The sequence below is a fragment of the Montipora capricornis genome, chromosome 3, assembly GCF_036669925.1.
Source record: "Montipora capricornis isolate CH-2021 chromosome 3, ASM3666992v2, whole genome shotgun sequence".
NCBI classification, from domain to species: Eukaryota; Metazoa; Cnidaria; class Anthozoa; order Scleractinia; family Acroporidae; genus Montipora; species Montipora capricornis.
In genome coordinates, this window is record NC_090885.1 from 8,169,675 (window position 1) to 8,182,641 (window position 12,967).

The following is a 12,967-nucleotide window of genomic DNA, read 5'->3' on the forward strand; positions in this document are numbered from 1 at the left end:
TGATTCAGGATACGAAAATACTAGATTATCGAATGGGAGAAGTTCTTCAAGCAGTGCCTCAGGCAGTAATTCTGATGTTGCTACTAATGAGAGAGTTAACGAACAACTTATAACTTCAAAGGAGGTGCCAGATGTTTTTCGGGAAAAAAACGGCTATGTTGTTATGGATTCCAGTGGAACTTCCAGTAGCTCTTGGGGAAGCAGCACTTGGGATAGCTGCAGTACATCAGATTTTCCCGAAAACAGTTGTGAAGGTCTCCTTGTGGAAAAAGCATCTGGAAAATTGAATGCTATGAATAAGGTTGACAAACCTCAGCCAGAAGTGATCGAAGACAAGCCCAGTAATGAACAATCATTGGCCAAAGAGAAATGCAACACTGCTGATGGCCATGTTTATGAGAATACAACACCAACTCCTCTTACAAAACCTTACAAGGTGGTTGATATTAGTATGGGTGTAGCATGTCCCATTACACAGGGACAAAATGATCTCCCACCCTTACCCCCAAAAGAGAAGGACTTGAAGAAAGATCAAGTTGATGAATTCAGACATCATGTGTATCTTGAACCTTCAGAAGAAGCCCCTTGTAAACCAGAGTGCAGTTTACTAGATGGAAAGAAAGAGTCAATACCTGTCATGAAAGGAACTGCTTTTTCTAGCCCCCCACGAAGCCCTGCAAGTAAAAATATTGCGGAGAAGAGTCCTGCCGTCCGTAGAGCCCCAGCACCAAGGCCACGATCCAAAGTACCTTCCCAGTTTGGTTCCTTACCCAGACCTGCCCCTCGCATATCAAGGATTCTTACAGATGTAATCAGAACAGAGAACACAGAGTTCCAAGAAAAGAAAGATGTTAATTCTCCACCAGTTGGTAAGTGCCTTAACTAGTAGTGTACAATTATGTTCATGCATCATGCTTTATGCAAGTTTTTTTCTTGTAAAAGTGAGAATAATAAAATTATTATTGAATTTTACATAGGCATTATCTTTTAATCAACCAATTCTCTAATAATCATAAATCATTAATGTTATGCATAATGAAAGGCTGCAGTGGCACTTCTGCCCTGACTACCGCAGATAATGAATTTCTGGATAATTGAGTCTTTTATCCAGAGATTCAGAGTGAAAAAAAAAATCATTCGTGCTAACTAAATTTGGTTTTGTTCACAAGAGAATAAAAATTATTACATTGGCATGTCAAAAAATGAGCTGCTGTTTGAAAAACTAATCATAACTTAGTTACAAAAACGTATTGATCTATTTTATTAAAAACCTTTGTTATGCATAGTGACATGTAGTGCCATGTTAAAAAAGTAACACAGATAATTCAAATCAACACAACCATGTTTAGAAACCTAACTGGAAGGAGATGATCAGTTTGCTATGCTATGGGAAGCAGGTTTTGCACTGTGATGAGATGAGGGCACCCATCTTCTACCACTCAGGTTTGATTCCCAGACTCAACATCTCATGCGGGTTGAGTTTGTTGGTCCTCTACTCTGCTGCAAGAGGTTGTTCTCCATGTACTCTGGTTCTCCCCAGTGTCACTAAAAACCAATGTTTCATTTCTTCTACTTTGATTTGAGTAACTGTCTTGCCAATTAGTTAAGCATTCAGATATTTAAGCTTGAGGCTTGTTTGGTTGGGGGTGCTTTAGGTGTGAATGTCAATTATTGACATTGCAGGAGGAGAGGGGGGGGGGGGGTTATAATAATGCGGGGGGCACGGGTCAGTAGTAAATGGGTTAAGCAACATCCACAAGGATGACCAGCCTATCATCTTTCTTTATTATTATTCTCTTTTCGCATTATGGGCAATTTTGTATTGGCAACCATATTGAATTCCCATTGCAATAAAATCAAAGTCTTGGTTAATTTTCATGCATGACCACTGAAATTATTGAAGGGGTAGTTTCTAAAGAAACTGTGGTGCTGTGTCGGTGGGGAAGTAGTATACAACGGAGTTGATAATGTAAATTGGCCACCGTACAGAGATTCTAAAAGCTGGACTATATACGGTGGCCAATTTACATTATCAACTGCGTTGATAAAACCAAATTTTTGTACACTGAAATTATTCACTGGCCATATTTTGCACTTACATGTGGATTGTTGATGAATTACTCTGTTCACATGGTCAAGAAATATGGTGTTTCTTTCTGAATTTGCCCGGAGTAATAATATTATTCATTTGCTGTACAATATTTAATTTCTGCATATTCGACGTGAGTTCACTATCAGTCCTTCTTTATTAATGATTTTTGAAATGCTTAATAAAGATTGTGCTATTTTCACTTTCATTTTCATTTCTTCGAGAAGATGCAGCAAATTACCAGGGATTATTTTAACACATTGTTTTAAAATCAAAATGCATACGAGTATTTTAGAGGTTCATGCTTGCACTGAGGTTCAGTCCATTTTTAAACGTAGTATTATTATTTTTGTGTTCAATATAGGCTTGCTTTAATTAGCTTTGCATAGCTCTCAAGTTTAGAATCATTCACCATCATAAACCTTCTACATGTACATTTAATGAAATCTTGATTTCATGAACAACCTATTTATAGTGGGAACAGGTATTATGTAATGAGGAGCTTTCAGTATAAATATGTGATGCAGAAATTTGCTGATATACAGCAATGCTGTAAATCTGTGAGAGGCATGATGCCATTTGTGCCAAAAGAAATGCACCTTCAAGTGTTTTCTTAATGCAGAAGGATGCTCGTGACATCATTAAATAGAATAACTTCCTTGAATTAGCATTTTGTGTTGGTATTTTTGAGAGCTTGGTGGAGGTCCTTTGTAGTTACCGGTATTGTGTTGAGTTGATAAAACAAGTGGCACAAACAATGCATTGCACACCCTTTTTTCTCCTTCCCAGGTTTTCTTTTGTGTCAACACACATCTCAATCCAATTTGTTTGTGTTGAGTGTAACATAATAATAAATTTGCTATTTATAACCAACCTAATTTTGAAAAAAGTGTAACAAAAAAAATTAGTCACAAAATTGAGGGCCAGTTATTTAACCCCTTGACTCCCAACCTGGCCTGAACGAGCCATACTTCTTAGTAATTTACTCTGTCTAATGCCAGACGATTTTACTCATCAATGGGGAACCCCCGGGAGTCAATGGGTTAATCACTTACAGAAAAACTAAATGTCCCCATTAACCCTTTGACTCCCAACCTGGCCTGAACGAGCCATACTTCTTAGTATTTTACTCTGTCTAATGCCAGACGATTTTACTCATCAATGGGGAACCCCCGGGAGTCAATGGGTTAATCACTTAAAGAAAAACTAAATGTCCCTATTAACCCTTTGACTCCCAACCTGGCCTGAACGAGCCATACTTCTTAGTATTTTACTCTGTCTAATGCCAGACGATTTTATTCATCAATGGGGAACCCCCGGGAGTCAATGGGTTAATCACTTACAGAAAAACTAGATGTCCCCATTAATTAAACAAGCTCTGACTTAACCTGTGGTTTAATTTGTGACAATAGTAAGATTATTATTTTACCTCCAAAATTTTGGAGAAAAGAGCAGCTTTCAGGAGACAAATGCTTTTCTTCTCTTTTCTTCTCTTGTCTTGTCCACATATTTTTCGGCAATGAATAGCTTTAACATACTAAAATTGCCAACATAAAAATTACCTGTACCTGGATTGCTTTTTTGTGAAGCACAGACTAAACTCTGTTTAAATAAAGTGCACTAAAAGTTTGAATTCATGAGCTTAAAATTTTAAGATATAATATCAGCAAGCTCATTTAACTATGCTCATTAACTAGCTAAGTCAACTAGCTCATTTAAAGTTTGCCTAATTTCAGTGCATCTATGTTGGGAAGTTTTGATTGACTTATTGATTGATTGATTGATTGATTGATTGATTAATTTAAAGTATTTGGTACCTTACAAGCCGAGGCCTTGAAGGACGTCTGTTCGCTGCATAAGAGTTTGGTTGAACTGCATTTAATTCAGATTTATTAGTGCATCTGTTTGTTTGCTACTTGTAAAACTGATGTGTTGTCATAGAAGCTTTGATTTGCAATGTCACTAAAATTTTATTTTGCTTTTGATTTGTTGATGGGTTTGAATTTTTTTTAGCTGCAATTTCACCCTTACCTGATACTTCAGTTCCTGATCCACCCAGTCATCGCAGACGGCTGTCATTTAACTCAAATCATGTGACAGGTCCAACATCACCCCTACCCCATGGGAACTTGGATGAACCAAGTGAAGGTGTACCTCTGAGTCCAGACAATAGCACAGTAGGGGAGGTATCCGAGGGGCCTGTCAAACCACAAAGAAGTGCTCCACCCCCTCCCCCTAGTGGTAAGCTTGTGCATGATGGGAACATACATTTATAATTTCTATCTTAACTCCAGCCTATAATACATGCATTTTGTTTTCTTGTCAATGTGCTAGTTTATTTAGTTATTTATTTATTATTCACACATTATTGTACCAGACTTCATAGAGGGTCACAGTCAAGGTCACGTGACGTGCACGTTCAACATCAGAAAGCGCTCAATTGTTTGGCTCTTTGAAATTTGCCGACTTTCCTAATAGACCATTTTACAATTCTTTGCTCAGTTACGAGTCAGGATAAAAGGGACCCTGGAGTTGACCTTGCTTTGATACAAACCGTATTGCTTTTCTAATGAATCATGTTGTGATGCTAGCAAGTTTGTATTTACATAAGAAAAGCAATGGGGTTTGTATCAAAACATCGTCAACTCCAACCTCGCTTTTATCCAAATGCCTGGCAACTGAACACAGAGCTGTAAAATGGTCTATTTAATAAACACTCTGGTTGTCCTGCCAGCTTGGAATGAAAGCTGCTGTGGAGAAATACTTCATTTTTAAGAGAATTGCAGCTTTTCCCTATCAAATAATTGATTTTGACCAACTGTCCCTTGATTTGAGTCCTTTTCCTTTTACTTTTTTCTTTAAGTGTTGCAGTAATGGTCATGAGTGTATCCCTTCACTGGTTTCCCCAGTGTAGGTGTATTTGTAGGCACATGGAAAGCCTCTTGTGAAATGCGGATAAAAGTCTTTCCAAGAATCACCTAGCCTCTTGCGCTGCCGTTTTTTAGGGGAGTCGTACGTATGAATACGACTCCCCAAAAGCGACTACGTGAGAGGGAAAAAATCAGCTTGTTATTAACTAATAAGTCCATGTTCATATTACAATAAAATTTGTATTGCATTTCATATAATTTCTTTTGTATTGATTTCACAAGTGGCACAAAAAGTCCATTGCACAGACTTCTTTCTCCTTCCCAGGTTTTCTCTTGTGTCAACACGCATTTCAATCCAAATTAATTGTGTTGAGTGTATAACCAACCTAAGTTTGAAAAAGTGTAACAAAAAAAAAAAAAATTAATCTGACTTAACCTTTGGTTTGCAACAATAGTAAGATCATTATTTTACCACCAGACTTTTGGAGAAAAGAGCAGCGAGCTTATTTAACTATGTTCATTAACTAGTGAATGAAGGGGGTAGTTTCTAAAGAAACTGTGGTGCTGCGTTGGTGGGGAAGTAGTATACAAAAATTTGGTTTTATCAATGGAGTTGATAATGTAAATTTGCCACCGTACAGAGATTAAAAAGCTGATGTTTCGAGCATTAGCCCTGATGAAGGGCTAACACTCGAAACATCAGCTTTTTAATCTCTGTACGGTGGCCAAGTTCCATTATCAACTCCGTTGATAAAACCAAAATTTTTGAATGTATGTTCATTAACTAGCTACAACTGTAAGTCAACTAGCTCATTTAAAGATTGCCTAATTTCAGTGCATTTATCTTGGGAAGTTGTGCTTGACTTATTGATTGATTAGTTTAAACAGTTTGGTACCTTGCAAGCCGAAGGGCACCTGTTTGCTGCATAAGAGTTTGGTTGAACTGCATTTTATTCAGATTTATTAGTGCATCTGTTTGTTTGCTGCTTGTAAAACTGTTGTGTTGTGTGAGAAGCTTTGATTTGTAATGTCACAAAAATTTTATTTTGCTTTTGATTTGTTGATTTGGTTTGAATTGTTTTTAGCTGCAATTTTACCCTTACCTGTTAGTTCAGTTCCTGATCCACCCAGTCATCGCAGACGGCTGTCATTTAAGAACTCAAATCATGTGACAAGTCCCACATCACCCCTACCCCATGGGAGCTTGGATGAACCAAGTGAAGGTGTACCTCTGAGTCCTGACAGTAACACAGTAGGGGAGGTATTCGAGGGGCCTGTCAAACCACAAAGAAGTGCTCCACCCCCTCCCCCTAGTGGTAAGCTTGTGCATGATGGGGACATATTTCTATCTTAACACCTTTAATTAATGCATGTATTTTGTTTTCTTGTCAATAGGCTAGTTTTTGTATTTTCACACAATTGTACAAGAAGAGTGTCACTGTCAATGTCACGTGACATGTGCGTTCAACATCAAAAAGCAACAATTGTTTTATTCTTGAAGTTCGCCAACTTTCCTAATAGATCAGTTTACAGTTCTGTGCTCAGTTATGAGGCTGGAATTGACCTTGTTTTGATACAATCCGTATTGCTTTTCTTATGTAAATAATGTTGTAATGCTAACAAGTTTCTATTTACATAAGAAAAGCAATGAGGTTTGTATCAAAACATCGTCAACTCCAGCCTCCTTTTATTCAAAGGCCTGGCCACTGAGCACAGAACTGTAAAATGGTCTATTTATTTAATAAACACTCTGGTTGTACTGCCAGCTTGGAATGAAGGATGCGGAGAAATACTTCCATTTTTGAGAGAATTGCATCTTTTCGTTATCAAATAATTGATTGTGACCAAATTTCCGTTGATTTAAGTCCTTTTCATTTTACTTTTTTCTTCAATTGTTGCAGTAATGGTCATGAGTGTATCCCTTCACTGGTTTCCCCCAGTGTAGGTGTAGTTGTAGGCACATGAAAAGCCTCTTGTAAAATGTGGATAAAAGTCTTTCCAAGAATCACCTAGCCTCTTGCGCTGCCGTTTTTTAGGGGAGTCGTACGTATGAATACAACTCCCCAAAAACGACTACGCGAGAGGGAAAGAATCAGCTTGTTATTAAGTAATGATCCGTGTAAGGTGGATAGCAATTTCCTTTGTTATGCGGCAACGGGGCTTTCCCCACATAGGAATGTTATCATTTTTACACAGAGAATGCATAAACCTACAGGAAGGCAGTTAAATAAAATTCATTTACAGCCCACTTTGAAAGGGTGTTTTTTTGTGTTAAAAGATTTTGACCAATCACAAGAGTTGAAAACAAAAGCCAAGAAACGTTTACAATTTTACATGTTCCCCACATACGATTTCTGTGGAATTCATTTAAACTGAGACCAGATGAAAGATGGAAGTCGGTTGGAAAGTAAGGATGAATATAATACTGCTTTATGAAGTTTTGTTAACCGTTTGCTGTTTAAGCCAATCAGAAGTAAGTGACAATAGAAAAGTTATCACCTTTTTGCATACTAATTGAATTTCAACATGTTCGTTGCCGTTGTTGCTATCGTTCTTATATGGACCGTTTTAACTAATAAGTCCACCCGTCTTATTTGCGATAAAATTTGTATTGTATTTCATGCAATTTGTTTTGTATTGATTTCATATCATTAAAACGTAAGTAAGGAAAGGACCAAGACCCTGTAGGTAGACTTGAATTTTATTCATATTTCTTTTTTTTCTTCACGTTTTTTTGTTTAATTTTGATAGCTTCCAGTCCCCCACCACCAAAGTCGCCCGTTTCGCAGCCTGTGACACCGATCAAATCAGTAAGTCCCAGTGCTTCCCAAACAAAGCCGACTCGTTCCTCGACTTTTTCTGGTCCCCACAACATTGCCACTGCCACGAGTCCAACCCCTGCAAAAGCCCAGCCGTCTCCCAAGTCAACGCTTAGGAGAGCGTTTGCATCCATGAAGAAATTTGGTGGCAAAAAGAAAAACCGACTCAGTAAAACACTTGAAATAAGTGCGCCAATAGTCATGAAGGATGACGTCCTGGGAATTTTTACTCCTAAAGAGATCACACCACACCCAACCTTATCAGATGCAAATTTAGTTGAAACTCAACAGACAAGCTTGGTGGATCCCGAGATTTCGAAAAGGGCGGAAGAGAGCTCTGTTGTTATTTCAGAAACGTCAACAACACCGAACAGGCCTCTGTCACCTCCATATTCGCTGCCAATAGACGCCCTTCCTACTGTAGAACGAACCTCTATAATGCAGACCCACCCAGGTATCGGCTACATTAACTTTCCTCTGTCCAAAGGCGGTGGCACTTTAGAGAAACCTAAAAAGCCCCCTCGAGTAGCTAAACTTGTGAAGCCGTTTCAACACAGTGAGGCGACCACTACGGATTCATTGAGTCATGGAGGTGAAGAACCAACCTATCTGCAACCAAATCAGGACGAGATAACTCTCAAAATGGAGGCGGCGTTGGCAAATTTGAACGATGCTGAAATTCTTGCCGAGACACTGTCAAGAGTCGAGCAAGAAAAGCTTGGTCCCCTACCAGCTATTCCACGGTCTCGGCAAGTTCGGTTTCAATGTGAGAAACCTAATGCATTGAAGGAATCCGCAGGTGACAAACCCGACCCTGCTGGACGGCCAATGCGAGTGGTTTCACCAACTCTCATCCACAATTCAGGAGTTAAGGACGATTCTAAATCTCTTCCTAGGTTTCCATCAAGACCACCAAGTACCAAAGCTACTTTGCATTCCACACGAGAAAGGTCCTACAGTTTTGACAGCCGATCACTGCTGACAAAGAAGCCTGTGGTGCGAAGTAGAAGTCTTTCCGGCTCTGCTGGTCTCGAGAAGCGTTATAATAGAATTTTAAAGCTGCAATTGCAAACTTTGGAAGAAATGATTGATTCGTGGTTGGAAGAGCTACTCTCAGATAATGGTCTGGATTTGTCAGACACGAGGTGGTCAGATTATGAGGTGTGTGGTGAAGCATTAGACATTAAATGCCCTGGAGCAGTTCTTGTTCCAGTCAAATGCGCCATGTTTTGGGAAGGAAACAAGAAATTGCTTGCAAAGGTTAGTTAAATGTAAAAGGTTATATAATTTACCGAAGCAGGGTAGGGCAGTGGTGAAATCAGTCGTCTTTTATCAATATGTCCGAGATTCGTTAGTTTCCTACTCTGTTCCGAGAAGTTTTTCTTTGAATACTGCAATGCTTACACCTTCAAAAACCGATATATATTTTTTTATTTCCTGTTGTTTGATTACCGCAATCTCCCAAATTGATAAAGAACTTGTTCTTGGCTGTGTGTAAGCTTAAGAGTTAAAAAACGTTGAGCTGTTTTTGTGTTCTTTGTTGTTGTTTTTGTTGCCCTCATTACTATTTTGATTCATCTACGATCATGCGAAAAGTGTTTTCACCCGTCAACTTTTTCTTAGTTACAGCAGCAGCCCATGACTCCCGGTTATAGGTTGTGTTTTAGAATTGGAAGTTACTTTTTGTCACAGTTGGTAAAGTTTTTTTCTTAAGAGTAATCATTTTTTAAACAGGTCGAATACCCAACATCCTCTTCTCGTGCAGTGGAACTTTCACCTTACAAACTCGACATGCGTGTTACGGAAACTATTCCGAATCACGTTAACATCTCACGTGTCCTTACGCATTTCACGGATGCCATACCCGGTGATGTCATTGGAAGAGCTGACTGCGATTCTTATGAAACATCTGTCAGCATCTCAGATCAGATTCCTTGTGAGACAGTCGCTTATTTTGTAAAAAGAAGCAAACAAGAACACGAAAACGACCCTGAAACGTACGAGAAGAGGATATGTTTGTTGATGCTACAACTCTTGAGTGCAATAGATCATTTACATAGAGAAGCTCTCGCACATCGCGATTTAAAAGCCGAAAATCTCTACTTGCTCGACTGTGGTCTCTTGGTTGTTTGCAATTTTCAACATGCGCTGCAACAGGCTAAAACTACTCGACCTAGTCCTTTTATTATAAGCAAGAGCGCGGCGGACGATCTCGGTGGGAACTGGGAACACCTTCCGCCGGAAATACTGAATTCGCCAGAAGAAGCTGCTCTTTTGAATTATGAGGAGTGTGACACATTTGCAGCGGGATGCTTGGTATACGAGTTGCTTCACAGACCAAACCCTTTTGCTGTTAATCGTCTTCTTATACAACAAGATTTCGACCAAAGTGACCTTCCACCCATTCCTGTAAAATCACAGTTTTCCAAGGGGCTTTGCACTATTGCTCGTCAGCTATTGCAAAGACTTCCCCAAGAGCGTCCGTCCGCTAGAGAAGCCCTTCAAATGTTTCAAGTGTTGTTATGGGGACCACGAGAACTTGAAGATGAAAGCATCGAAAGCGCGATAAGTGATTGGCTAGAAACTGAGCGTGCGCATACAGTTGCGATGATCGCACGAAATCAAATGCAGAAAGGATGTATCAAGGATGAATTTGTGGAGATGTTCATGAAGTGCCAATTTCTTGTGGACGCGTCCGTGGAGACTGTAGCTTACATTTATCAACAACTTGATCTTGATAAGTAAGATATAATCCAGCCTACAGGTAAAAATACCTTCAGATGTTCATATGGAGCTCATTTGCACATTTCGCGAGCGCCTATTTTCGTTCAGCCAATGCAAAAGAAGTGTTTGCCTTACTGCGATTTTCATAAACCTGCGGAATCTTACCTTCAAGCGCCAAGCACCAAACTGCGTTTTGGCTTCCATCAATCATATTTCCGAACATAGCCAGAAAGATCGACTCCGCCGCCGGAAAGAGAATTGGAGTTTTTGTTTAGTTCACAGTTCGATCACCATTATATGTTTTTAGAAATTCTTCAGTAAAAAGATTCGTACAGATTCCATCGCTTTCCATCGGCGTCGAGTTCGAATGAACGAATGTACTGTGGGAACCAAAGATGCTGATTGGTGGGTTATGTCACGCATCAGTTGATTTCGTCACCTGTGGCTGGTGTTGGAAGTTTGATTGATGGAAGCCAAAACGCAGTTTGGCCGTTGGCGCTTGAAGATGAATTCCGCAGAATTATGAAAATCGCAGTAAAGTAGTGATTGTTGCATTGGCACATCAACGTGGTCGCAGGTCGCGTTGATGGTCTTAATAAACCCTGTTTCTTGAGTAGCCCCTTCTATGAAGGAGTAAAGAAAGAAGTTTGACGCGCCTTATGTAAAACCCATAGCCCCATATTTAATGCATATTTAAGCTACGGGGTTTTCACTGACTTTTTCCCAAAATTCAGACTCACGAGGGAGCCTTTGTTAGCTAGTCATCAGGGAGCTTAAGCAAGGAAGTCGACGACCGCTACGAAAACGTTATCAAAAAATATTATTTCCCATTATTGTAATAATTTCGCGATTAGTTCAAGTCGTCAGGCATGGATAGTATGTATCAACATTCCAGGAATAAAATTGGTATTAACGGTGTGGACGGTTGGAGAGAAAATTGAAATCACGTCAGGTGCTGTTGTCCTCCATGGGCGTTTTCCATTTACACAAAATTTCCAGAAATTTCCATCGGGTGAAAAACGTGTTCCATTTAACTCAGGCCCGTTCGCCGCCCAGTGATTTTAAATTTAAATTTAAATTTTAAATTTTTACGCGCCAAAATTTAAAAATGTGGCCGTGAATAGCGTGGAAGTGGTAAGACCTTTCAAAAGTTGTAAATGGAACACACATTTCCATCGGAAAGTTTCCAAAAGGAAAACAGGACTACCTTTTCAGAAGTTCCGTTTATTCCGGAAGTTTTCCAGTGGAACGAACCAAAAACGTGTGTTCCATTTACATCCCAACCGGAATTTCCGGAATTTCTTGGTAAATTGAAAACGCCCCATATAACCTCATTTCACGTCACTAGCACGAAAAGGGAAAAGGAGTGCATCAAAACGTGAAAAACAAAACGTGCGGGGCGTGCAGAGCTATCCGGGAGCTTAAGCAACGGTAACGGCAACAAGAATGTCACAAATTTGCATATTTAGTGGGCAAAAACAATAGCTTTGCACGCTCTGCACGTGCGTTTTTCACTTTTGTCCATTTCTTTGCCGTCGTCAGCAAAACGACAGAGCCGTTCCGACCAGCGTCATTTTTGAGAAACTACCGCACCCTTGGTTCACATTTAAAAAGTTGAAATAGTCACGTAGCGATGAAAATTACGCGAATTTATTTTTTGAGATGACGTTCTCGTTGCTGCCGCCGTTGTCGTTGCTTAAGGAGGCTCAAAAGGGTTTCAACAATTAGAGGACACTCTCTTTAGATCGAATGACGCTACAGCACTGTATCACATAACAGGAATGTTATGGTACCATATGAAACAAGATGTGGTCATTATTGTGATGTAGCAGGTTACGTTGGCAAAGGGAAAGCCCAGCAAAAACACCCTATATTTTGGATTTTGTTGCTCATTTCTCAAAAACGAACTCGGTGACCCCCCTTTTTTATTGCTGAAAAGTGATTAGAAGGCCACAATGGAACTTTCGGCAAAGTTTAAAAAATCTGTCTTGCGGATTCAGAGCCACCTTAAAAAAAATCACAGAAGCAAGGTGGCTCTGAATCCGGAGACAGACTTTTTTTTAACTTTGCAGAAAGTTTCATCTTGCCCTTTTAATACCCTTCAGAATTAAAAAATCAGGGTCACTGAGTTCGTTTTTGAGATATAAGCGACTAAATACAAAATAAAGGGTGTTTTTACAGGCCTTGCCCATTGCCACGGTGACATATTGTCATAATGACTGCATCTTGTTCAGCAATAATTCGTGTTTCATTTAGTATCACGATGTTGCTAATACATGATACAACGTTGTGATGCCGACCTTTCTAATAAGAGTGTCACTTGGAAGCGTTGAAACTGGTTTGAACCACCTTAAGCTCGCCATTGTAATTGCTCATCAAACCTATTGTTTTGTGGCGTTCTGGTAGCCGTTATCCTCGTCCTCGCTTAAGCTCTCTCTCATTCCTACGCACCAGCGACGAAAACG

The 12,967-nt window shown here is 39.5% G+C and overlaps 1 protein-coding gene across 2 annotated transcripts in view; it reads left to right on the forward strand.

Annotated features, from left to right (window-relative positions):
• Positions 1-12,407, forward strand: part of LOC138042074 (inactive tyrosine-protein kinase PEAK1-like) — a 13,787-nt gene extending 1,380 nt beyond the window's left edge. The window contains exons 1-5 of one of the 2 annotated variants that reach the window (XM_068887814.1): positions 1-869; positions 4,103-4,330; positions 6,045-6,275; positions 7,711-9,038; positions 9,513-12,407. The exon at positions 1-869 is cut by the window's left edge and continues 1,379 nt beyond it. In XM_068887814.1, coding sequence (XP_068743915.1) covers positions 1-869; positions 4,103-4,330; positions 6,045-6,275; positions 7,711-9,038; positions 9,513-10,523 — 3,667 coding nt within the window. In that variant the 3' untranslated portion in view covers positions 10,524-12,407. The remainder of the gene's footprint in view (positions 870-4,102; positions 4,331-6,044; positions 6,276-7,710; positions 9,039-9,512) is intronic. The other variant, XM_068887816.1, reaches the window with a different exon arrangement.
• The last annotated feature ends 560 nt before the right edge of the window (positions 12,408-12,967 follow it).